The following is a 27,600-nucleotide window of genomic DNA, read 5'->3' on the forward strand; positions in this document are numbered from 1 at the left end:
GCCAATAAAGGCAGGCAGATTTTCAACATTCAGACATAGTTTGGTATTTCTTAGCTATAGCTGAAGGCGTATGGTGGGGAAGGACACACTGCAGTGTTTCCAGAGCACAGCAGTTCTCCAAAGCAAGTGCATGTGGCAGAGGTAGCCCTTCCCTGGCTCCTCTCCTCAAGGAGGGAAGTGCTTTTGCCCGTCTTTCCTCCAGACACACTTGAAGCCGGCTGGAAAGGGAGGGGCACATTCCTGCCTGCACTCCCCTTCCCCTCAAAGAGGCTGTCAGACATAGGGAGGGTCTGTGATTTATCTGAGGAGAAGCCAGCTACTTACCTACCCTGTGCCAGTGCAAATACGCAGCTCTTGCAGGTGCAAAAGGAAGCGGCAGTAAGGCAGACCCTGAGGGGACTGTGGCTGGAGAAACACATTCAGAAAGCCAGACAGAAGGGACAGAAACAGGGAGCCTTGGGAGTGCCTGACACAGATGCAGGCAAGCAGGAGAGAGGGAAGCAGGTGAGAGATAACAGGGAACTGTGTCACACAGAACAGTTTCACTAACAAGCACTGGTTAAAAAAAAAAAAAAATTGAAGAGCTGCAAGATGGGCTGATGCAGTTCAAGACAAGCAACTTCAGAGAGACAGAGAGCAAAACCATCCCCCTATGCTAGTACAGGTCCAGCATTGACAGAAGAGGGCACATGGAGAGGAGGAGGAAGAGAGTAAGTCTTCAGTCTCCAGATTAGGTGGCTCACAGAAGCAGCCCTCTCACACCCCACCCCCCCTTTGATACCCTCTCTTCCCCAAATGAACAGGGACTGCAAACCCCCCCTTGCAAGCAGGTTTCTGTAGTGGAGAGGTGAGCAACACGCTCTCATAAACAGCTACAGGTAGCAAAAGCAGACACACAAAAGCGCAGGCGCGTGCACGGCATAAGGCAGTGCTCCAACAAAAATACCGACGTTGCAATCGTGCAGAGAAAGAGAGAGCATGAGATTTACAGTATGCCTGGAAAAGGGAGAGGGGGAGGGGGGGAGAAAAAAATCTGTTCTGTCTCCAAGGCTGAGCTAACCGAGCCAAGTCACCCTGTCGCCTCTTAAGATATTTCTTTCTAGATAAGAAATCCCAACTCCCCCCTCCCCTTTCCAAATAAAGTGCAGATGGTCAAATATTACTGGTCCATCATCTGCCAGTTTCAGTCAGCATTGGGGAAATTAAACCCAAAAGCACAATATTGAAAAAAAAAAAAAATCCCCAAACAACCCACCCTCAAAATCCCTTAGACTGAAGTCTCAGACTGTAAGCGGAGGACAAATTTATGAGATTTAGGGTCTATGAACTCTTCTGAGAGTTTGATGAAGGGGATTTTCTTCACATTAACAACAAGGCTGAAGTCCAAGCACTTGAGGACAAAAACAATGCCATCTTGTAACCCGCTTGTGACCGCTTCCTCGCTGACAAGCGTCCACTGCTTGGAGAACCAGCGATCCCTGTCGTACTGGAGGGTTGGGCCCGGGTTGAGGTAACGCTCCAGGAATGCCTGCCAAGACAGGGACACGCGTTAGCGCTGGCTCCGCAACTTGTTCTGCATTGATGCTCTCTTCCCATCTCCAGCTACAGCTCCGCGAGCACAGGCTTGCCATGCTGCAAATGGTTTCAGCTTCCACGCTTTAGAAGACATCCTCTCCCCAGTCCCTCCCAGATTTTCAGACCCCAGGAGCAGACACAACCACCAGATCATCCTCTTTCAGCCCATCCCAGCAAGCTTGCAAAGCTATAGCCCTGACTTCTGTTATCAGCACTGCCATCCAGCAGCAGTTCAGTAGAGCAGAGGTAATTTCTCCCCTACTAGCCCCATCACCCACCCCAAAACTGTAGTCCCAGACAGGCAGATGGGATAGCTGGCCCTCCCTTCTTCAGGCCAAGCTAAGGTTTCCATGTTTGCAGCCTGAGGCTGCAAAACTGAAAGCAGAACAGGGAAAACCATTTGATGTCGCTTGTGTTTTAAAGTTGTCATTGCAATCTTAATGGCAGCAGAACTCCCCCTTGCATACCTGGGTGAGGTCCCAGGTGGACCCCAGTGAGAGGGTGCTAAGTCCCATCTCGACAACATTTCTGCTCTTAGCGTAGTAAGTCCAGGGTAAATGCCCAGGAGTAAATGTTTGCATTTCTAACCCTTCTCTAGGATTGTGGGGTGTTTTTAGAGGGGAAGGCGGAGAGTGTGACCCGTTTCCCTCATCATTCAGTCCCTTCCTGTGCCTGCAAGTCAACAGTCACAGTCAGGGTGTGAAGCAGCAAACTGACATTCGACCAAGCAGCCCACAAATAAGAAACACTGAGACAGACAGGGACTTTAGGTGATAATCAGCAGCAGTCCAAAATGCAGCTACCATGAGCCAGCTGGGACCTGTGACTCAAGGCCACTGTCTTGGACACTTTGGTACTCCCTTTGCTGAACTGGATATGAGAACAATTATCTCATAGGCACTTTCAGATCAAGAGACAGATGATGCTGTAGAGGAAACATTACTTCCCTTTAAGACCTGATGCAACCTACAATGCATTGATATCACAGGCAGCAACGATGAAAACCTCCACTCACCTCCCCTGACAATTTTCTGTTCTGCATGCACACACAGATGTGCTATCCCTTTCTCCCTCCTTCCTGCACCAACATTAGAGAAAGCATTACCTTTGGTGTCATGTTATTGGTGATGCAGAAGGACAAGTGTTGCAAGATGCTCTCCATGCTGTGGTACTGTTGCTGGCGGGTGGTCCGAAGGTACTTCTGCAGAGCTCTTGCCATGGAGGGGAAGATTGCCTGGGCTGCTTCTCGGGGGTCCATCATCTCTCCTGGAGCTTTCTGCTGTTCCTCTGCCTGGAGGCGTTTAATGTGAGTGAAAGCCTCCTCTACTGCAACTACAAGCCTGCATAAGGAAAATTGGGACAGTAAGAGTCACAACAAGAGAGGTAGGATGGGTCTGTGGTTAAGGCAGAGCCTGGGAGTCAGGATTTACAAGCTCCTATTCCCGTCTCTGCCACTGACTCACTGCCTGCCATCAGACAATTTACATAAAATCTTCTCTACTGACAGTAGTCTGAGGGGTAGACAGCAGCTTTTCTTTCCCTGCCCAAGCCATCCAGCAAATGAGGGTCATAAACCAGGATTAAGACTTTAAAAGCCTGAGTGTCGTACTTGGTTCTGCCAACACAGCATAAACATCAGCTACATGACTCAAACAAGACACAGCTGCCCTTGCATTTAATGCACGTCTTTGAAAACAACGGTTCCAGCATACAGTACTGCAGTGTGAAGCATAAGGATGGGCAAGCAGTCAGGAAGGGGCTGGCTATAAGCTAGTACAGACTGCTCTGTGACTCTGTGCTCACAAACTGCAATCTGCTCTGATTTACATCGACTGGGTACAGACCTTGTGCTGCTGAATGACTGTTCTGCACCCCTACACTGAACAGTGACAGAGCTCCCGTCTTCACTCCTAATGCTGCAGCTAAGAGACATCGTCTGCAAACCATTCCTGTGTTGGCACAGGTGAGCAAACAGCAAGACCACGCCATAAAAAGGCAAACAGATGCCATACGACACTTTCAAGTTAGCCCAGTACTAGATACCAAGTGAGGGGCTACACTGCAGTTAGTGAGGGAAAAATAACGATAATGGAAGAGTCACTCAACAAAACTCTTTTGCCCCTCCAGAAAGGACTTGTTTCACACTAGGTTTCCACTCAAGTCACCAACTTCTGTCCACGCTGCCCTCAATACCCAAAGCATCTTAAAGCCAGGGGAAGCTGCCTCACAACAAGCAGAGGTATAGCATACCACATTCAGACTATATACGAGAAACAGCATGAGAAGCCCTGACCCCTGCCCATTTTGTTTCATTTGACTTGGGGAAGGTGGGGGGTGGAAATCAGTTTCTAATCTCTTCACGTCTTTTTGTTGCAGTTCTGACCTTCCTCCTTTGAAACATCTGGCCTGGTCTTCCAGTGACTGATGGTTTTCCTCTGACTAAGCAGCTGTTCTAACCAAATTCAGCAAGCAAGGGAGATGTGCCCGAGTTAGGATGCTACATTGCACGGAAAGGAAAGTTGAAGTTCCTCTTGCTCCGAGGCTGGAAGAGAGCCCAAAAGACAGTGGCTATGGAGCACAGGTCAGACCGAAGCAGGCCGGGGGAGACACTGTGCCAGCACTTTCCCAATGAAATAAAAACTGCCAAAAGAAAACACAAAAAAAGCCAGCTCCTTCCAGTTACGGCACATTCCTTCCAAACACAGCTCAGTTCAGGGGTGCCTGTCTGTAAGTAACTTGCCTCAAACTGTTATGTATGCTAAGTACAAACTGTAATTAGGCTCCAGAGCAAACAGATGCACTATCTCCGGTCACCTCAACACAGCATCAACTCTGCAGCCTAAGTGTGACTGGCAGAAAACATACCTATGTTCCAAAATAAAACACAACCAGTTCTGGTCACGTCTTTCCTCCGCAACTCATTGAAAAGGGCAAACTGCCCCTTTTAGTAGTCTGCAAACACAAATACTCTCCTCGCCCATGAACAGGCAACACCAAGTGCTCCACCGATCCTGTCCCTGGATTATGTGAGCTGAGAAAACAAGCCTGGGCATAGGGGAAGTAATGGGATTTCCTACAGCAAGTAACTACAGATTTGTCAAGCACTGGACTATTCCCTAATCCGTGACATTGCATTAGCTTATCTGGCACAGTAAACATGAGCTCTGCTTTATGAATGTTCTGCAGATAATTCCAGCTGCAAGCTGTCACCATCCCTTATGCATCTGGGTTTCATACGCTGCTTCGCTATGACAGATTTACAGCCAACCCCCAGCCCTTAATCAAGGGTTCCCCCTGTCTCATCAGGCTCAACAAGCCCCATGTGACTGAGCCTCATGGCGCTGGGGAGCAGCACCCGGGAAGGGACAGCTTTACCTTGCACGGCGTTTTTTCACTCGGCGCTCGTGGTCAGCCTCTTCATAGTAGAGTTCATTGTGACTGGAGTCCCTGCGACGGGCCGCGGCTGCAATCATGGCACGGGACTGCCCCGAGGCGTTGTTACCTGGGCCTTTGGGGAGGGGAGGACGAGCAGAAAGGAAACAAGAAAGGTGGCGTTACTGCCACAGGACTGGGGCTGGGACAGACCAGCACCCCACAGCACCTGTCACAAGTGTTCTGTGGCTCCAACCTTTGCATCCAAGGCTGTAAACCCTTCCCCAGCCCTCAGGAGCTCCGACAGAAACCCTGCTAGACAGCAGGGCTTTGGCTTGTGGACAAGGGAAGTTAGTTGGGATAAAGGATCTCACGCAACGTACACAAAGGCAGGGGTGAGGTGCACATGCCAAGGATGCAACTTACCACCCATTATATATGTTTTCAGTTTGAAGGCAAAGGCAGCTGGAACACACCACATTTCAGCAACAATACAGTATGAGAGCACCAAGAAGTGGGGAGTTGCAAAGAGGAGAAAGACAAACAAGAACATCAAGAGACATGGAGATGAATGAATGAAAGCCAAACTCCAGACAGTTACATGCAGGGAGTATAGAGAGGATGCAGAGGCAGCAGGGTCATCTCTAGACAAAGCATAGGGTCTTCCAGAAGGGCAGATGCTGTCAGAACAGCAGTCCTGCAATAGGGTAGGCTGGGTTCTATATGCATAGTAGCCTCTCAAAGCTCCGAGAGCAGCACCTGCCATTAGCGCTTCTGTTGCTGTCAACAGATCCTACACAGCTACAGGAACAGGGAAGCTGCAGTCTGGTCTAACACCTGGACAAGCGACAGAGCTGTCTACACTACAGGACCTTAACTAGTGACCTTAAAATGTAGTAGTAGTTTCTGCAGTTCCTCCATGAAGCTCACAGCTCTGGCTGTTTGGGCACAGAGGGGGGAAAAAAAAATTGTTGCCCCAGAAGAGTCTACCAACCCTTTTATCTAGATGGAGGACAAAGGTGGGTCTACCCAGAGGGAAAAAGGAGAAATCCAGGACTGTCTCCAAACCACCAAGAGCTGCTTTTCTGACTAACTGCTCTGAAAGCCCACAATTTCAACTCGCAGTGGTTAGGGCCAATCAATTTCCACAGACATGCTTAAAATTGTTCTGCTCATGCAAGGGCAACTTGTTAATTTTTTCCTAAAAAGCACAAACCAGATTCCAAAACAGAAGCCTGCAGCTCAGCAGTGGGAAGGACGAGCGTTCACACAGACAGCTTCTTAAGAGTTTAAACACTTCAGATTTTGACAGCCCTGAAATGGAGGATATGACTCAAGGGGGACACTAACTCCCAAATTTGGGTTAGAACTGTAATTTGCCTTGTTGACTATGCCTGGCAATGAAAATCCTGGTTTTGAAGGTGAGCCTCCCCACTCTATATAAGAGAGATTACAGCAAGATGTTTTTCCTTCCTGGCTGCTCCAGTATCAAATACAAAAGCTGCCAACAAATTAGGCTGCCTTAATAGCATTACTGTCTTTTCACATGGACACTGTATGAGACTGTCAGGATGCCACAGTACACTGCAGCCAGAACTACACTCCGCTTCGTAAAATGGATGAGAATCTTCTTAAGGACATGCCTCTAAGCCTGAGATCTCCACGTCCTCAAAGGCAGCGGCATTGCACAAGGAACAGCCCAGGGAACCAGTGCTGCCCCAAAATGGAAGGCACGAGTTTTCAGGTCCTGCCAGGCTCATGAACTTGACACTTGGAAAGGCCTGCCAGCCACATGTGGAGCTTGCTTCTGGTTCCTTCTCTTCCAACAAAGTTTTGTGAGCTCACAGCTGCTAAGCTACTAAGGCTACCAGACCAGCAGTCTTTCCTCTGAGCTTGGGAGTCCCAATGTCCCAGCAGGTGCTGCAGGAACAGAACCCCTGCCACCTCCTGAAGAGATGCTGCAGTGCAGGAGAAGACAAGCTGGCTAGTAACCAGAATGGCACGCCCTGCAGCCAGCCTGGCAGGCCGTTCGGTTTGAATGGTGTGCAGACAGCTGTGGGACTGGGAAGCCCTCACTTTCCACACACCAGGCCTCATTGAGAGTGAGCAGTTGGAATGAAAAATTTCACCTCTAGAAAAGTGCAGAGCAAGTGTGTTTGCTTCCCCTCTCCAACTCAATTCATTCTCTCCCACCTGAGAGCTTCTTCGCTCCAGGTAGCAGGGGACACACGATGAGCAAGCCTGACCCTCTCCCTCCCCCTTGCTTCCCTTCACCTTCCTCTGTCAGGATGGGGACATCTCTAAGGATCTAAACCTCCAATTAATTTTACGGACTCAGGAGTGCTGCATCAGGTTTGGGGAAACATTTAGAATAAGGTCTTTGAAACTTCTGAAGTCATCAAAAATAAAAAAAACACAAACCCAAAACCAAACCCATAAGGCACTGAAGCTTTGTTGAAGGTAAAACAATCATGTCTCGTGTTTTCCCATCTGACAGATATTTATCATATTTTGGTCTCCACACCCTGCATGCAGAGCCACCTTGCCCAGCTAAATCCCTTCAGTCCCTTCTCCCTTCCAGCTCTCAAAGCCTTTCAATACTAACAAATTCAAGGGTAGGATGTGCCTTACCACATCTTGTCACAGGACTTCTCCATAAAAGCTTCCCTACACAACTTCAGCTCTTCCATCAAAGGAATGTGCACTTTTTATAAAGGCTGTGATGGCTGGGCACACCCTGCTTATCAATCCTAGCTTTCACTGATAGGGTTTAAGAGTATCAAATGATTAAGTCCAGTTTTCACTGCTTTGAGTGTCCACAGAGATCCACCCATCCATCCTCCCACAGGCCTCTTTAAAGCCCGAAATTTTGAAACAGGTTTGTAGAATGGCAAAGCTCAAGAGGGATAGTTATCTGTCTCTGAATTTCCATGAACTGCTTAGCATCACGATGACTTGGGAGATGGCCACACATAAGCCAGGCATAGCTAATTTACTGCTAAGGCTGCTGCTTCTTCCCACATCGGTATCAACCTCCTCCACTTTCCTGAAGGCTGCCTGTGGAAGTGGCATGGTAGAAGACTGAGGAACTCATTTAGGTTAAAAGTTGTGTTTATTATACTAGCACAGCCAAGGAAATGACCCAAGGGTGACAAAAAGCAGAGGCTGCCTAAAACAAGCAGCAGTGCCAAAAAGCGCTTGTCAAGCCACATGATAATTACGCCTGACCCAAAACTTGGCTGTTTCACCTGGCAAAGACAAAAGCCTTATTGTGGACTAAATGCATCTGTAAAGTCATCTGGAACCACTGTTCGGAAGATTTCCAGCAAGAGACAAGGATTTGGCAAAGCAAAAAGGTGAGAATGTGTGCATAACAAAGCATAAAGCCAACCCAGCCCTTCCCCATCCCACCCAGTCTCAGAGACTACATTTCACCTCACCTACCATCAACATTGTAGACCTTCAGGCCAGCCATGTGCTTGGCTGCACGGGATTTGGAGGCTGTTAACAAGGCCGGGTTGTAGACTGTGAAATCTTTGTAGTAATTTTCCAGAACCACCAATGCAGCTCTCTGGATGCTAGGGGAAAACAAGAAAAAAAAAAAAAAACAAAAAACACAAGACAAAACCCCTCAAAATGCAACAAGTTCTTTCATTTCCTTAAAATAAAAAAAAAAAAAATTAAAAAAAAGAATAGCCACATTATTTGGAACACTGTTGTCATGCCCACATAATCATGCAATATGCAGAATATTAATTACTCTCTCTAGGACCTGAAATTTCATTTGAGGTGCAAGATAAATGTCTCTGCCCTCACCTCAATAGGAGGATGAAAGGAAATCCCTAAACAAGGACAGAACATAAACCAAAGCACTGAGCTGCCTGCAGTATGGGAACACACAGAAAGAAAGCTCAGCCCACCTCAGCAGCAGGGCAGCTGTGACACAGAGACCTTTCCCAGGCTGAAGATCAGAGCACTGTGCTGGTTTTGCTGTAGCTGGCCAGCCTAGATGGAGGGACCAGCTCAGGATGGATGCTTTTCCCTTTGAGTCATTTTCAGCCGCACCTCACAGCTCCTCAGATCTCTTCCATCCGAGCACTGACAAGAGCCCAATCTTTTCAGCTTTCACAGCAAGATAAGATCGCTGCCTGAGGAGCACAGCTGCCAGAGAAGGGATTACCTCAATATTGCTTGTTAAATCCCAGGCGAGGGACAGAATAAGGAGCAGTGACACTCCCTCCCTCCCTTTGAAGGGATGCCTCCACATAAAATGATGACACACGGGAGCAAAACAGCACACGCGCCAGCAGCAGGAAAGGCTCAACCCAGAGGTATCTTCCTTTGCAATCATTTCAACAACAGAGAGAGATGTCTGTAGGCACTGCTACTAACAAGTAGGACGGTATTTCAAAACAAGCCAGAGCTATGGTGTTTAAAAAAAGCCAACATGCACGCAGGATCTAGGACACAGCTCTCTCCACGTTGCTCTGGCTTCATGCCCCAGCGTGGCGTCCGGCTGGCAGTAGTATTCTCAGCAAATCACCAAGATCACCGATTCAGCCAGCTGGAGTTTGCCAAGAACCCACGCTTAATTTCATTTTGAACCCACAAAAATTATAAGCGAACTGCCAACACATTTGTTGCCAGTTAATTGTAAAGTTCACACTTACCAACAAAGCCTCTCCTAAGGAAAGCAACCAAGTATTCTCACACATTACAACATAGGAAGAAAACATTACAAGGATGGTAACGTGGGAAAATAAGACATGAACAAATTAAGACCTAAATTCAATTCTCAGCACTACCACTGATTCAATGCATGCTCCCAGAGGAGCAATTTAAATTTTCCTGTATCTTGTGCTAATATTAAACTTCTGCATCACGCCCCAGTAATTTAAACACACACACACCCCCCCTCTGCCATCCTCATTTTCCAGCTGTCCCCCTCCCACTGATCAGTGAATTAAGCATGCATGCCAGCCCATTCACGAGATTCTGAGAAAGAAGAACAAACCCAGACTTGTTTGCTGTGTACCTTCATCAGTCAGTATTATGGTACAGCACCATATATTTCATTAGCAGTGTACCTTTAAGATGATTAATTTAGCTTTTGAAGCAAATGCCATCTTTAGGACTGTTTGGTGGGGTCTTTTGCATGCTGCTAGAGCATCTTAAAGAAGCTTTACTTTTCAAGTGCTGGCCCTTCATATTTCCTCATATCAGGTTTGTTAAAAGTAACTCCATTGAAGCACCCAGCTACTGATATGGAATAAAAAGCCACTATTTAATCAAGGAAATAATCTTCCTTTAATGAAGTAGTACAGACTGACCCGCTGCCACACACACGTAGGCACTGACACAGAACAAGTGAAAAGCTGGTGTATTTCTCCCTGCCAAACTTCTGATTTCTACTGTGAATTTGCTGCAGCTTAAAAACAAAATTTCATAAAAGTCATGTGGCAGCAGCACATATTCCCCCTTCTGACTGCATTCAAACATGACCGAGTTTTTCCATGTCCACTTCCCAGGAAGGTAGAACCCCATAGAGTTTCATCTCAAAACGCACCACTTGGAAAACCAGGATCAACTAAAACCAAGAAGAAAAAAATGAACAGAGTTATACTCTGCTAATACATTGTGCTCATTTCAGGCAGCATTAGAACTTCCATCCCAGCAGTGGGAAACATTTGGGAGGTGCTCCATTAGTTCTATTAGGACAAAGCACAATGCATCACAGGAGAGAATAATTTATTTCAATACATACACATTTTCCCTGGACCCCACCAGAACGTTATCATCAGGATGCCAGCTTTCCCCACCCACTAGCCCTTCCATCCCCTCACTAAATAACCTATCCCACCAATTCATTGGCACACGCACCCAAAATCCAAACACAATAAACCTTTTACATTGCAATAAGCAACCATCGTTGCCCTGAAAATTAAAGCCCAGCTATTTTTTGCTGATGCAAATCCAGTACAGGCTCAGCCCCACATATGAGGTACCCCAATCACACAGAGGGTCTGCTCTCTAGGGAAAGAATTGTAATTAAACATCAGTTTCCTAAATTTCTACCAGCCCATTTCTGTCTCCCATGTAGCCTGTTCTAAGCATGGCATGTTAGGAAGACAGCCGGACTGCAACTCGTCAAATTGTCTTGGGGGGGGGGGAAGAAAAAAAAGAATTAAAGAGAAGATGCTGCGGACAAGAAAATTAGAAGGGTCACAGCAATTAGCAAGAGCAAGGAGAAAGCTGAATCAGAGCCTTCTGGGTTGTGTTGCTCAATCTCTTCACCCACATCAAGGGGAAGCCTCACCCTGCACAGCACAGGACAAACCAGCCCTGCCCCACACAGGAGCTGCAAAGCAACAAGAAACCCCCCAAACATGCATAGCCATCACAAGCCCAGCAGAACGGGACCCAATGCGCTTGCACAACACAGCGTGCAAGGAGGAGGGTAACTGCAAGCAAATAGGCGTCCAGAGCAGGCCTGAGGAACAAGTAAGGAACAAAGCAAAACGCTAAGGAAGCCTGCTGTCTCCCAACAGAAATTCAGTTTTTTGGGACTTTCTGCTGCAGGGCAGACCCTCTGCTGCCTTGTAAGCAAGGTGAAGTGGCTACAGCAAGCCTCCTCTCCACCCACCCACACGCCAGCTCCGATGGGAATGGAAACTGGCAGTCTTCCCAGAGCCCACGTTTAGAGGCTGTTTCCTTGCAGAAGTGTCTCAGGAGGAGTTCAGCACCATGTCAAGTCACTGCATTCGTTCACCATGCACTTCAGCAAACTAAGGCTTTCCTTGCATTTATGATTTGAAAAGAATGGGGAGGGGCAGGAAGAAAATGAACAAAAAGTTTTAATACTTAATTGACTGTTTGGAGAGGGTCAGAGTAAGGATCCTCATGTCCTACCAAGCGGATCTGGCAGCTGAATGTATTTCGGGCATTGTAACAAACTACCAGAACATAGAAAAGCATATCAGGACACGAAAAGCATTTTCATGCAACAGTTCAGACTCAGAAAACCTATGACATGAGAAAAAAACCCTCTTGCACAGGCCAGTGACCTACCGGAAACCCAGTTTTCCTTGTAGGCAATATCGGTAAGGCTCTACATTTTGTTGCTTTGCATTTTGTGTGGCTGGAGCATTGCTTTGGTTTTTGGAGGTGTTTTTGGGTTGTTTTGGTTTTTTTTTTTTAATTATTATTACTACTACCCTGAAGAAGGCCATGTCACAGCACACTGCCAACAAGAAAAACAAACAAGCAGATCCAACAGAAGCACAGGGTACCTCAGTGGCATTTGGCAGCAGAGAAACACAGTTCTTTACAAACAGTAATGAATTAACTTTTACAGGGCACCCAAGGAAGTGGAGGAGGGGACTATGTGACACAAAGGCAGCAACTACTGCCAATTTTTTTTTTTTCCTCTCAAAAGGTAAGTCAGGAACAGTTCTGCCTGAATACTTGCTGCTACATGGTATTTTGATATTTGAGGTCTTGCCATAGTCTATAGCTCAGAGCCCATTCTGGCTTTGTATTTGCTTTCTGTAACATAGCTACACCAACACTGAAATTGGCTTTTTTAGAGGATTTCCAGAAAAACAAGACAGTGCTATACTGAAGCAAAGCACAAGGAAAGAAGCCTGTTTATATAACCAACATAGTGGCTTTGAGCCCTGCTGGTTTCTAGAAAAATGGTTTTAAGTTTTCTGAAGTGGTGGAAAAGGGTTAGTGAAAAAGAAGATAAGGAGGGGAAAAAAAAATAAGATTGAAGCCACACCCCTATGCTCAAAGCTGCCATTGGACACATTAGCATCAAACCCAGCAGGCTGCAGCAGCCGTAGTTCACCTGGTTTTAGGGGTTTCATGCTTTCTGCTAAGCTAGAAGCTTAGCCTGTCATGGTACTATACCAACCATCAGCTAGGCACTGCTAATCCTTGAAGGCAGAAGAGTGCCTCACACTTTTGCAACAGATACAGATATAAATGCACATCCACAAAGAGCAGCTTGCTACCACAGCACCCACTTCCTTACCTCGCTATGGATGCAAATCCTGTAGCATCAGAGATTAGGGTGAGCCACATACCTAAAATCCACAGGGATACCCAGAGAGGCCTGATCCCTGCTGTGCTAATTGAGGGCTGAGGGCAGAGGAAGAATAGGGTTATTTAATCAAATGGCTCCTAACACAGACTCCTCTCCTCCAAACATTTTTTTATGTTCTCCAAAACAGACACAGCATCAAAACAAGCCAAGGTCTCTGGGCACATGAAATACATGCCACAGAGAGCTGCGAAGCTTTGGCACCTCAAGGAGAAGCTGAGCAAGGACTACAGAAAGCAACCTTCCACGCAGAGCCGGCTTTGCCTTACTGGCTGTCTCCAGACTACAACTGCATCAAGCTTACCTAGTGCAAGAGATGCTGAGGTCCCCTGGAGTGCTGAGCCACTCATCCACAGCACTTCTTACTCTCTAGCAGTGCTGTCAGCTCACACTCAACAGGCTCGGAAAACTTCTGCACCTTCCCAGAAGCACCCTACAATCACATCTCCCTCCCAGAAAACACATTTCCTTCACACACTCTGTTGCTAGGTGCAGAGCTGGGGCTTGAGTTCCTGGTCCTTCACCACGCTTGACTGCTCTTCCAAAGCAAAGTCACCAGGACCAAAGCCTTGGAAATAACACCGCAAAAAGACAATTGAAATGAAAATGTTTGCCACACCAACATCCCTGCTGAAAACGGTTACAGAAGGTGTTTCCACCGTCCTCTACACAGACTTGATACCCTGCTCTGCCTACTATAGCTAGGGGTGAGGCCAGTGCAGGCTGCCCAGACAGATGCCCCCCGGCCAGCACTGCCACACCAGGGGCCATCTCCTGCGAGCTGGCAGAGTGCGAGGGTTTTGGTACTCGCTGTCCTTCCCAAGCAGCACCTTGAAGCAAGGCTCCCAAGAGGCCTGAGGTGATGCAGAAGTGCTTTGCAGCGCTGGCAGTAGCACCAGTGCCTTAGCTACAGTTTTGTCCTCTCCAGTAAACAGAGCCAGAATCAGATCTCGGCAGAGATGCCAAGACAAGGAACTTCTCCTGCAGCTGTAGCCAAACAAGCAGAGCAGAAAAATGCCTTTTGATCGTCGTAACTACAACAGCATTTCAGTCTGGTAGAGTCAAGAGAACAAGACCACAGGCCCTAGGAACAGGGAAACCACCTTTTCTTGTCAGACAACCACAATAGAAGTCTCTATGTGGCTAAGGCAGGCAAGCGCAATCTTTGCCCTCCCCAGAAACAGCACCGGGTGACAGAATGCAGCGAGTTTGTTTTAGATAGCTGACTTCTGGCATTCGGTCAGACAGGGAAGGGAATTTGCAAGGTCAAGCCTTTATCGGGGAAAGGAAGGAAACCTCAGGGTAGTAACAGGTTGTCACTGTGATGGCAGCACGGCTGCTGCCCCCGAGGAAGTGAACGTCCATCCATTAATGGTGCAATTTATATGGAGCCCAAACACACATGCAGGGTTTGTCCCACAGTTTTGCAGCAACCAGTTCCCATCTGTTCTCTCCCCTCTCAGCCTTTTTAAAAAAAAAAAAACCAAAAACAAACAAACAAAAAAACCCAGGAATTTAAGTGTGTGTCCAAACCCCACAACACTGGACATCTGAACAACTGTCACATGAATGTTTTAAGTTTAAGGAGAGCACCAGCCTGGTTTCTAGCCACAGAACTCCCTTTTCCGCCTTGCGTGGTCTGAGACACAGTGCTCTCCAACACGCATGCCAAGTCTCGTGTTTCATGAGACAAAAACAGAATCGACACACCAGCTGAGCAATACAGCAGTTCGCTGCTGATGCAGAAGGGATTTCAATGTACTGATTTTCTGAATGAGAAGGGGAGAGTAGGATTCATTTTCAGGTTGGGTATTTTTGTTCACTTTCCTCAATAGCAGCCTAGCCAAAACCCTCCGGTATGGACAGAAAAGGAAGGGACCCTGCAAGTCTTCTACTGACATCACTGTTATGGTTTAATCTTTTTGTTTGGAAGCAAAACTGTGAGTATGGAAACGGGAGCTTTTAAATAGAGGATTTTACAGGAGGGTACAACCAAACTTTGGGGGGAAAAAACCCACTCCTTTATGTCATACAACCCAAACAAGCTACTTATTTAAGCCTCCCTGAGGAACCCTATAAAAGTATTCCCAGGCCAGTACTAAGAAGACGCTGCTATAGAAGTACAGAGTGCTAAGTTTTAGCAAGCAGCTATAAAACCCCAGTAAACCCACAGGCATGCTCCCATTGCAATTCTCCTTCTGAGAAACTTTCCAGCCTGATACTTCAGAAAGTTAACTGGTCTTCAGGGTAGCAACACATAGGCTGAATGTTTTTCCCAGTCACTTTTATTGGTAGAACTTCAAATTTCAATGAATGCTTTCCCAATAGCCACACTGCCCTTGCTTCTATTTCCAACAGCTGAAACTCGCAGCTAGTATAATTAGCTAGGACAAAACCCCAAGACACTAGTGAGGAGGAGGAGAGCACAATCCTCTCACTCCAAGAGTGGTCCGAAAGGTCCAATAATACAATTTACCAGGAAAAGACAGTCACTGCGTTGAGGTCAGATACTGTCACAGCACCACACTTCCTCAGTAACACAGCGAACATCTCCTTTCATAGTGTACAGTGCCAAGGGAGGCAAAGATCAAAGGGACACCTGTTACCCCTGACACCACATTCAACAGATAGAAAATGAAATAAGCTGCAAAAGCCTAACGCAAGTTTTAGAAACAATGGAGGTCCCAGAGCACCAGAAGAGCTTCCTATAGGAGGCAGGAGACTCTTTTCACAAGGAAGGAAAGACTTAAGCACTTGCTGAGCCTAAGCTTCTTCCCAGGCTCACTGTATGCAATTCTAGGATGCCTTATTGCAAGGGGTCAGCCTAGGTAACCAGAAAGGCCGCCTTCCAGCCCACTCACAGAATAGCAAAGGGGAGTTTGTTAGCATGCGGCAAAGGTACGTTGCACCAATTACCTCAGCCCATCCATTGGGACGGGTACATGAGCGTACAACAAGAGCAGCTTCAGGCGCTGCATCTGAAAGAGCAGCTTGTGAAAGCCTGAGCACGTGGTGTTCTCCCCCAGAAGGCTGAGGAAGCCAGCTGCCAGGAGAGCAGGCTCCAAAGCAAACCACTCGCATCCTCCAACGCCAAGACCGCCTCTCCAAGACGAACAGTGTGTGTGGGGGGGTTGTTTTCAAGCACTTACTCACCATGCAGATACCTAGCAGAACCACTAAACCCAAATGGTATAGCTCATGGATTAGCCAGTGGACAACAGCAGCTTTCAGGCACTAACAGCTTGGGCTGGATTTCAACCAGTTCCTCAGACACCAATAACCACATGCAGATGCCCCAACAGCTTTCAAACTGGAGACATCCACTTCCCTTTGATCATATGTAACACACTCAAACAGGCGAAGGCACTAACGTCTCATCAAGCAGAGAATGAGCCCTTGCTACCAGCACCTCATTGCCCCCGGGTCTGCTGCAACGCAGGGAAAAAAAAAAAAAGATGAGAACAAAGTTGCTGCCCATGCCCAGCCACGTATCTGCCACGTCCCAGACACCCACAGTGAAGTGAACCAGTGCCTGGCCAGACATCCACACCACAAGCTCAATTCAGTACCCTCAGGAGCCAGTAGTAGTTGGATCGGATCTGGAGAGCAGCAGCTACTGGATCCATTTGCTGGAGCTCAGAAACGGGTTTTCCAGCCACACTGCCAGCATACGAAGCAGTCTGCCTCCACGCCATGGTTTTGCAAAGTGGTGGGGTATCCTCAAGGGAGCTAGTGAGAATACTAACTTTCTTATTTAGGAGGGGGAAAAAAGAACCCCAAACCAAAACCCAAGCAACAACAACTACTGTCCACTCACAGTGAAGCAAAACCAAAGCTGTGAAAGGCTTCCTTTATCTGTTGAGCAAACTGGCAGGTTGGGAAGGAGGGCACTGAGAGAAAAGCACAAAGGGGAGCGCTTAAGTGAAAAGATGATGGAAGGAAGGTGCTGCTGAGCTGTCCCCACGAACCTGCACAGCATGGCAGACACAGGCACACCAGACAGATGCAAGTGCCAAAAGAGAAGGGGCAAACCAGCTTCCCTGGGCACCTGTGTGTGTTGCACCCAGCTGCCAGCAGCCCAAGCAGGCTCCACTTGTGGCACCCAGCTTGACAAAGACCCATGACCAATTTGAGAGAGTGAGGGACACTGCTGAAGTCGATCTCACAGTTAACATCTCCATAACTGAGCAGACTGTTGAGGCCAGTGATCCCCATGGAAGGAGAAAGATACACACACAAACTATAAAGCTACACAGGTCACACAGAGATAAAAATTACCAGTTCCACCGTTCAGATCCCTGTGCAACCAGACAAGATTTCTTTGGGAGGAATCAGAGAGTGGACAGGATATTTTGTTGCAGCAGCACTAGTTTAAGAAGTGATGCAAAACTGTGGTCAAACATTTATGTAATTGAGGGGTGTACCGAGTATTTATGAGGGAGGCTTAACCTCTTCCAAAAGTTTCTACACACTTGAGGTTATATTTAGGATTTAAAGAGCTTCAAACAAGACAGGGGGGACATGACGACACCAAGGTGTGCTTTACCTTCTGAACACAGGAGTTGGGAGCAAGACCAAGAGCTTACCCTGCATGCAAGAGTGAAAGCACCACACCTAGTGCAGACATGTTAAGGGATGAAATACCAGACTCCCCCGAGCCCTGAGCTCCAGGGCGCCCATTAGCCTCCAACTTGAGCTTGTGCCCTGCTCAAGCACCTGGGAACCTTGCAGCAGCCGGCAGTACATGGTACCCTCAATTACCACTTCCAGTCCCTGGGAGTAGCATAATCCACGACAGTGATGTATTTCCTCTTCCCAACACACATGTATGCTATGCCTCTGATTAGTCTGAACCTCAAAAGAAAAAAATATGCGGGACTGGCAGGTATGGCAAGAAGTTTGTAAGAGTATACATTTTCAAAGATAATTTAAAGCCTGTCCATGTATCAAGTAAGGCCAGAGTCTTTAGACAAGGAATTCTTCAAGTTACATTAATAGTTATGCAGTAACTAAGGGTGGGGTGGGGGTTTTTAAGTGAAGGCTAAGAAATGCAACTTTAATTCCAAGGAAAGAACAGAAAAAGTGTTCAAAGCTTCTCCTGGCAGCACAACTTCAGTGCTGTAAACAGGACTTCATATTTAGATGCTGCTGTCATGAAACAGCAGTATTCAGCTCTTGTTCCAACGGCAGCCTGATAGGGCACTCTCTCAAAGAGGACCACCTCTTACTTGACCCCCAGCAGGGGACAGGATTAACGTGGTCAGACTTTGAATGAAATTTGCCATTTGAGTCAATACAACAGCTTCAACTTCTTCTAGGATTTAGCATCGATGCTACCCGCTAGCAGACCCTTGCACACAGAGGAGTATCAGCTCTCAAACTACAGCCCAGCCCTCCCTGCACAGCATCCCTCCACCACAGGGCATCCCCCGCCCCCAGCCGGCTTTGCACAAGCAAGAGCCTCCTCATTTTAAAGCCAGCACCCAGCAACCCTACAGACAATGCTGGGGCTGCAGGGACACGGTCCACGGTTCTGAGCTGAGCATCAAAAATCCAGCCCCAACAAGGATGCAGATGACCGTCCGCCAGCACTTTGGGAGCACAAGCCAGAGTCGTCAGACCCCCAACAGCAGCTAAGGTCCTTACTGCTGTGCCGGGAGCCTGTCTTGCTGTCAGCTGGGGAATAGCTCTCCCCAAACTGTCAGCTGAGGTCACCGCTTGACCTAAACTGCACAAGGCGAATTTAAGCACAGAGGTTCATTTAAGGGGAGTGAGTACTGGAAGGGGAATCAAGTTGTAAGCCAAAATATTGCCCTCAGTTTTGTGGAAAAAAAAAAAAAAAAAGAAAAAATTCTTTTACTACCACCAAGCTCCCTATTAACTCTTCCTTATTCCTTCAGGGTAGGGTCAGGAATTAGCTTCTAGTTTTCTTAGACATATTACTTCATTGTGCTGTATGAGAATTGTAAATTCACAATTTCTTGCACTTCTAACAAAAAGTGAGCCTCCTGCTTTCCCTGAAAGGGCACACAGCTCACTCCTTTGCAGAATATTTGTATTTCAGCATTCACCATAAGAAACACATGTCAAAGGTTGAGGGGGTGGATTTTTTTTTTTCCCCAGCATTTGAAGATAAAAGTATCTTCACAGCCACAAAATTTGTTCAGCAGCTTAGGGAGACCATCTGTCTCCGTGGGTGGTACACACAGACAATTTGGAGGGCACCGGCAGCAGGGGAAAAGAAATTATATGACAAACCCCTTAAGTACAGGGTAGGCTGGAGTGCATGCTGTTCGTGTACTTCTGGGCAGTATTGATTTTGAAAGACAAACCAACAAGAAGGGAAATCCCTGTAGATGAAACCAATGGCATTTCCTCCACACCATCTCTTTCACTGGGACAAAGCCTAGCAGCTCCCCATCAGGGAGCAAGTCATACCATACTAGCCAGGGGGATTAATAATTGACAGCAGGCCTTTCACTTACAAGTAGGCTTGTAAACTTTTAAAGTATTAAGTATTCAAAAAATGTGAGACCGCTCCAGGGTATAACAATCACCCTGCACCACTTGCCATTGCTGCCTGGTGCATTTGCAGGAGCACAATACGACTGGTACCCGGGCTGTGGTCTAGTACACTCAACTCCATGCTCCTTCCGGTGAAAAGGTGAGGAGAGATGGTGTGTGCACAAGGGGTGGTGGGGGTGATCAAAGATCAAGAAGAGCATATGCAGAAAGGCAAGAGGCTAGAAACACATGATCCTTTCCAAAAAGCAGAGCCCTCCCAAGCTTTGGAGACAGGCTTTACCACATCAGAAACTCCCAGATGAGCTGTGCATGCAGTCAGATACTCACAGTCCATCCTAGACTTTCCCCTCCCCTCTAATGAGAGGCACCTGGTACTCCTGGAGCCTGCTGTTCATGACTGTCACAAACAAACATCCTCTTAATGAGGTGTTGCTCTGACCCAAGTAAGATGTCCTATCTGGTCTTTGCTGACAACACACCCCATGCTCCATCAGACAGACCCTCATAAAACAGAACAAGGCACTGTTCTCATAACTCATCTAGAGCATCAAAGGAGACTGCTCCCTGCTCAGCAGGCAACAGCGCACATCTTTTCAGAGGCTACTGGAAAAACCTCTTCTGCAATTCCACAGGTACCCTCACAGCAAGAGCAATCAGATGGACCGCTCTCTGCAGCGCCATTCTCCTGGAAGCGAGGCAGCAGACACAGGCGGGAGGGGGAAAGGTATGGCCTGTGACTAAGAGTGACTAAGAATGTAGCTGGAAGTCTTTTCCCATTAAGTCATTATTAGTTCAGCCCCAAGTCAGAGCTTTCTTCCTTATTCCGTGGCTACTCCATGGCATGGGGCGTTTGAAGGGCATTAATGCTCAACTGCCCATGCCACACAACTGTGGACAGAGAGTTCTGCAAGCTCAGGAATGGGAACATGGAGAGGCAGCCCGGCTGCAGAGATGATGAGTTGCAAAAAGGTGGTTGTAAACACCCAGTTATGCGAAGTGCTGCTGGAAGGGCATTGCCTTGGAGGTCACAAGTCTGACACCTCTCAGTGCTAAAGAAGCTGCTCTGGAGCAGACAGCTTAGCTTCTTCAGAAGCTTCACACTTGCAGATGCCATTAACACCCATTTAGCTGGCTGCCCCAGAACTTGTTGGGAGGAGAGACTATTTAATGCTGATGCTCATCAGGTTTGGCGATGGGCGGGGGGGGGACGACAGTCACACAAATGCTCATCAGAGTGCCTTGTACAGATTTCAGGACAGAAAAATGCTTTCAGGAAGGAGGCTAATATCACACAGGCTCCAGGCTCTGGTGACAGAGCTGCTCTGCAAAGTTGCCAGTCTGTGGAACATGCTGTCCTAGGAAGCTCCTGTAATCAAGGCAGCAGGACACTTAATAAGATGTTTTGGTACAGAACAAGATAAAAACTCATCAGCTCAACCTCTTTCATCACAGTGTTTATCACTGTGGAAGATGGTGAGGGTTGAAGAAACCCCAAGGAGAAAGGAGCGTCAGTGTAATTCCTCTAGTCCCTGGGAACGCAGATCAAGCAAACTGCACACAGGGCAGAAGGAAGAGCGCACAAGCCCAGAGTGCCTCCAGCAGGATTTAGCTGGGCAGGTACAAGCATTGCACCAATGTGCACCAATGCTTGTTCTACAGTCCCACTTCTGACCACCTGACTGGAAACAGAAATAACCCACAAGTGTATGGGATCAGTCACACTAGGAACAACCAATGCAATTAGACACACATTATGAAGTTCCTTCACCAGAAAATAGCAAGATTTCAGCAGCTCTTGCCTCAGGCAAGAGATCCAGCTTCCTAAACCCATGGTTAAGCCGATATATTTCGCCATGCTAGAAACAGAAACAAAGGTGTCTATATGCTGTGAAAGCTCTCCTTTTTGGGGGAGGCGGGGGGGTTATGGAGATTTTAGGACAGCATAACCTAAAGAGAAGTGTTGACACAACTCCAGGCAAGAGCGCTCTGTACAGTTCAAACGCTGACCAGGTGTTCTTCATTAGAAAAATTTCACCCTTGATAAGGGGAGGCATATTTGAGCAACACCTCGTTGTTGAAAGATCAGATGCGAGAGGCTTACAAATGCAGGCTGGACTATGAAAAAAAGCTTATTCCCACTCCTTAGCCCTCTATGCACTCCCTCACTAGGGAACACAGCTGCAGTGGCACCAAGGGACACAGACAAGAGAGTGCTCATCAGATTAGATCAGTAAATACTGACAGCCTAGAGATCAATTTTATAAGCAACAGGTTCAATAGATATGAGACTGCCAACCCAAAGCAGCTGGGTCAAAAGTGGCATCGGCTTCCACCACACAATGCTGTTTCAGCTCTGGTTTGTATTAAAGGTAAGGGCTCACGGACCACCTAAGAAACAGCTACTCTGCTGCCTCCAGTTCAGCTGGGAGACAGACTGAATGTTTTCCCCCTCCGCAAAACATGTATGCATCTACTTTGTTTTGTGAGCATGTGCAAGCCACGAGATTTCTCAGTAAGATACTGATAGTTCCTGCAGGGAAGGTACAGGCTCTTCAGAGACAGGTAGCTGTTTTGAGGACGCAGCTTCTCCCTTCCTGGGTTTTTAAACCACAGTTCAGCAAACACCCATCCAAATGCAGATGGGTAACATGGGTACAGGCAATGCTCTAACAGACTTTTTCCATACAGAGCTGCTATTTCCGAGTACTAAGCTTCTCTTGATCAGATGGACAAAGAACATCAGCCAGCTCACAGCTGTCTGCAAAAGCTGTACCCTGATTCCAAAGGCGTACAGAGGCCTCCCCACTGGCTTCCCAGCCAGCTGGTTCATAAAGGCAAGCCCACGCCAGGAAGGACAGAAAAGCAGACTGAAGCTCTCAGTACTTCATACAGCCTGACACATGATGAACTATCATGGCGCTGCTCCTCATATCCCTATTGCAAGGATGAGCAAAAGGGAGGAGAAAGACCCACTCCCAGACATTCCTAACCTCAGAAAACCAAGACTATACTGGAGCCCAGCATTCAGTCTGTGTGTAAGATCAGTAATTACCACATGTTTGAAGCCATTCATTTTCTTGAGCTGTCTAGACTAGCAAAGCTCTAGGGTGGGGAAAAAGTAGTCACTGGAGAGGAAGGGAATATGTTTAACACCCTAACTACAGAAAAGGAGGGTATTTTCCAGCAACATCCTTCCTACATAGTTTCCGAGCCATCCAGAAGGAACATCCTTCCTACATAGTTTCCGAGTCACCCAGAAGGAACTGAACTGTGGATGACAGGTGCCATCAGTGTCCCTATCTGTAGGGACAAACCGAAGCCTCAGATGCAAATCCAAGCCTCAGCTCACAAAACTATCAGCCTTTCAACAGAAAAGTTATCTACTGTTGCTCTCCCCCACCTTTGTTTCCCTTTGTTGTTGCTTTCAAAACTCTCGCCACCATCCCCACCCAACCTCTCTTGCATTTTCCCAGGCTTGACCTTTCTTGCATCTACTCTATTCCCTGTTCTTTACCCATACGTACCACCATAAAGCATTCCCCCTGCACAGCAACCCTTACTGCCAGGAGCAGCAGAGCAGTCAGTGAGCTGAGACTTGGCACTATATTCATTGGGACTCCAATTTAATTTTTACCTCCCCCCCAAGCTCCTGAATCGTTGCCAAAGGGAACGCTTGCTTTGGCAGTCAAGTCTCCCAGAAGAAAAGTTACAGCCAAAGTGTTGGGGGTGGGACCAAGCCAGCCTATTAATAGGTTGATTATAATATGAATTTGGGGAACTACTCCCAAATATGCTTACCCTCCTGGATCTAGGGCCCTCAGGGGTGGAGTGGAATACCTAACTCGGCACTTTCAGCTTCTTTGCTACATTTGGAGTCAGGGAGGGTGGAAAATCCTGTCTGTACCGTGCCTGGCAAAAACATGGTTTTCCAGAAGGGTAGCCGAGCGATTGCTTTCTTCCCTTCTCCCCCCGAAAGTCTGTTTTCCTCATACTTACATAGCAGCTCCCTCTGCCACATCAGAAAAGACCTAGAATTTGAAAGCCTCCACCTTGGATTAAAAGGTTGATATCAACAACTTCCCTGTGGAAAATGCAGGGTTACTCCAAGAAGCAACAGTGAACAAGATAAGATGTCTCAAGAGCCTTCTTGCCACCAGCTTCTCTGGAGCACAATGGACTGTTGAGGAAGACAAACTCCATGAACAGCCAGGGAGCAAAACTTTTAAGATATTTGGGAGCATGAAGAGGACAAAAGGCTGGACTGAGGCAGCAAGGTTTTGATTTCAGGAGGCAGTCAGATTGCTATAGCTGTTAAAGCATGCTTCCTCCTTCCAAGTGGCAGCCCACAACCTATCTAAGACCCCTTTAAAAGTGCTGGGGTGAGGCAAGCATGCATGGTGGCAAATTAGAGAGCCCAGAGGCAGCAACAAGTAGTATATGCATACTCCATCATAGCTACAACCACCTTGCCAGCACACCCACAAGCTGCTTCTCTAGTCTTTCTGAATAATCCAAAGTGTCCTCGCATTATCTCCACGTTTTCCCATCAGCAGACCTCCCATTCCAGCGCTGTGCCTCAGCCAGAGAGCCAGCCAGAGGCAGAAGGCAGGGCCTTGTGACTCTGACTGACATTTCACCTAAAAGCATGTCAAGACCTTTACGGAAACTTTGCAAACTTATGCTGCAAAGGTGTGCAAAAGTTCCCAAATTTCTCAGGTTTTGCATAAACATCTCGCAATCCTAAGCCTTTAGAAGTTGAAGGAGATACCAGCTGCATTCAACTCTTACCGCCTTTACCACACCAGGGCCACACTCTGTATCAAGATCAGCAGCTCTTAGCATTTACACTCAAGTAACTCTCCCTGTTGCTTATAGCGAGAGAGAATGAACTCTCCCTTAGTTGGGAGACACTTGGCCACAGATCAAATCTCCACAGTTCTACCTTTACATTAGAAAAGGTGGAAAGACACACGGGCTTTAAAACACGTGTCAGTACACATTATACTCATCTGTCAGAAACTAAGGAAAAAGCAACACTAGTTTACCATTATTAGACACGCTTGACAAGACTCTCCTGTAAGACAAGACAGTGAAGCATCTACATACTGCATGGTTTGGATTCAATGTGTCAAACAAACTTGCAATCAGATTGCCAACACATGAGAAGTTATTAATTTTTCATACATCTCAGATTTCACCCTAGGTTTGTAAAACTCTTTGCTGCCCTCGCATCACCCAAGGCATTTCAAAACCTTGCTGCAAAGGGAGAATTGGAGAGAATGCTGTTTCTAACACATGTGCTATTAAATATTTAGGCCTTGACTCTCAAGCAAATTCTTTGCCTCCAATGGCAAGATTACTTCCATGGTTAAAGCCAGGCATGCAGACTTTGGCAGGCGTAGGATCTTAATTCCTCTGAACACAAACCCACAATCTGCCACCAAGCAACCAGCAAACTCTCTCAAACCAAACCTGCACACTCTGTGTGTATATATAGGTTTATACATACATGTACTGAACTTCCTGTGCAGAATTCACTTATGAGAGAACTGCCCTGGCACACCTCAAGGCACAAAGCTGTGGCACAGGGGAACTCTTTGGTAGTCATCTCTCCATCTCTGTACTCTTAAAGGCTACGCGGCATGTATCACTTACCACAGAAGAATTTTTAAGTTTTTTTTTAAAAAAAAAAAAATTGGTTTCACAAGAAAACCAACAGAGATTAGTTCATTTTTTTTAAACCCTGAAGGTGACCTTTCATTAAGTCAATGGGAGCACTTCCATTACAGAAGAGGGGCTCTCCTTCACATTTTATAGAGAAGGAAAATACAGCAGAGTCCAGACCTAGTTCACTCAAAAGGCCTTGAATTCTTCCATTAAGCCAGAAACAACATCCAGGAGTCAGCTCCCAGGCTTGAGCTGCAACCACTAAATCTGCTTCAAAGCAATTCCATTGCTAATCTAACGGCTGCAGGAGAATGTTCCTGCATCCACTTAAACCAGCAGACACCGATCTCTCCATCTGCAATATATAGGCATGCCACAGGGGTCTGGTCAGGATAAGCAGAACAGATGTTTCAGTGCACATACAGTCTGGGGAATCATCTTCAGAGCTCAGCTGCTAGCCTCACAGGGCACAGGAACCAAGAGATTTCTAGAGAGCCTCACAGGACACAGGAACCAAGGAGATTGAGATACCTGTCCTTTCTTGTGCCTTTGCTGAGGGAAGCATTAACCCCAGCAGGAAGGTGGAAGCAGGCATGCATGCGTCATACCTACAGATATTGCACAGCTCCCAAACACTCCGAGATACATCTGACCCAGCAAATCTATCCATACCTATGACAAAAAGAGCATCTTGCTACAAAACCAAACCAGGAGCAGCGTAGCACTGCCAAAAAAAAAAAAAAAAAAAAAAGCACCTACATGTACCCCAGTACTCATTAAAAATATTATTCCTAAATGCCTGAACTGCTGGGTGCTTTTGGCTGCATCAAGGCAACTGCTTCGACAGGACTAAATGCTATTTCCCTCAAGCCAACACAAAACTGTGGAAAACTGCTGATCTTAGAAACAAGGAAAGAGTCCCCAGTCCCTGGAATCAGCCTTCAGATCCCATGGTGTAGCTATCTGGCTAAGCCCTTCAAGGTAGCCCCAGCCTGTCACAGGAACAGGCTTCAGAGCACAAACACCTGAACACAAGCATTTCAACCGGCCACAAAAGACGCACACAGGATCAGAACGACAGGGATGTTTACTCAGGTTCCTCGCATGACTCTTGGCTACACAGGACAATGAGGATAAACGGGCGTTTTCAACAGCACATTAGGTTGCTGAATGCTTTCTCACACAGGGCCACTGACTTCTTCCTTCAGCCCCTGCCACATGGACTGGCCTGCTGTCAGGAGGCTCCGAGGAGCGACTCTCTGCACGGCCTGAAGGGCTGCTCTCAAAGCCGCACCTGGCCCATACAGCCAAAGAGCGCAAGCCAGCCCCAGCTACACAAGGAGGCCTCTCCCCTTTCCTCCAGTAAGGGGACAGGGACAAGAAGCCCAGAGAAGGATCTTAACCAAGTATCTCATTGGGCTTAGCCCAATGACCAGCCTAAAGTTGTGCCATCAGCTCTTTTCATTTACAGAAATGCACAGGACTCCTCTGAAGCAGGGACAACCTCTCCCACACCTGCAGAGGGGAAGAGAGGTTCAGTTTGGTAACTTTGGAGAGACTCTAGGACTCCTCTGGGGTAAGATTCAGAAACCACCAATATCACATGTACAAAAGCAGTTGATGCTTCATGCTACAGCACAGCCACGTTTACAGCGCTGGACTTCAAAGGCTCGTACCTACCTCAAGTGCCCCAAGCTGTAGTATCGCGACTCTCCATCTGTTGACCGAACTACCTTGACAGCGAACATGGGCTGCAGCTGCCGCAGCTCCAGTAGCACAATGGCCAGGTAGTGAATAAAGAGCAGAGCATCCACCAGAGACACTGCATACTGCACTATTCCTTGGTAGTTGGTGTCCTTCGAGTCCAAGATGCGAACGCCGTAAAAGAGCCAGTAGGAAAACACAAACAGGAATATGAGGACCAACAGAAGGGCCCGAAACACAAACACCCTTGGTATATCTGCCTTAGGCTGGCGGAAAAACAGAGCCCAGGTTCCAATAAGAAGAATGAGGAGTTTAAACGCCACAGAGATGAACAGTCCCTCGCAGACAGTACCACATGGCTCCAGATCATCCCGCCACAGGATCTGGGGTAACAGAATGAAGGCGATGGGGGTAAGGAAGACAAGGAGTCCAAGAACAGCTGCCACTGTTAAGCCCAGGTAACGTTTGCAGTCCAGCCCAACGCTGTCCTCCAGATCCTTACTGATCCGGGCAATGTCCTCCTGGGAAATGCTGTGCTCAGAGGTGCCTGTGATTGCTGTCGTGGTCTCACCCCAGTTGTCATCCTGAGGGATGAAGAGATAAACAAAAATAATACTGAAACAATCAGGTTATTCCTTCCAGGTCTTCTCTTT

The 27,600-nt window shown here is 47.3% G+C and overlaps 1 protein-coding gene across 1 annotated transcript in view; it reads right to left on the reverse strand.

Moving 5' to 3' along the window:
* Nucleotides 1-1,267: 1,267 nt before the first annotated feature.
* The window catches only part of VANGL1 (VANGL planar cell polarity protein 1), a 32,217-nt gene continuing 5,884 nt past the window's right edge, over nt 1,268-27,600 (reverse strand). Inside the window, exons 3-7 of the mRNA XM_075722249.1 lie at nt 26,924-27,531; nt 8,392-8,525; nt 4,951-5,083; nt 2,681-2,915; nt 1,268-1,528 (exon numbers count right to left, since the gene is read on the reverse strand). Coding sequence (XP_075578364.1) covers nt 1,268-1,528; nt 2,681-2,915; nt 4,951-5,083; nt 8,392-8,525; nt 26,924-27,531 — 1,371 coding nt within the window. The remainder of the gene's footprint in view (nt 1,529-2,680; nt 2,916-4,950; nt 5,084-8,391; nt 8,526-26,923; nt 27,532-27,600) is intronic.

The sequence above is a fragment of the Pelecanus crispus genome, chromosome 1 (genome assembly GCF_030463565.1).
Source record: "Pelecanus crispus isolate bPelCri1 chromosome 1, bPelCri1.pri, whole genome shotgun sequence".
Lineage (NCBI taxonomy): Eukaryota > Metazoa > Chordata > Aves > Pelecaniformes > Pelecanidae > Pelecanus > Pelecanus crispus.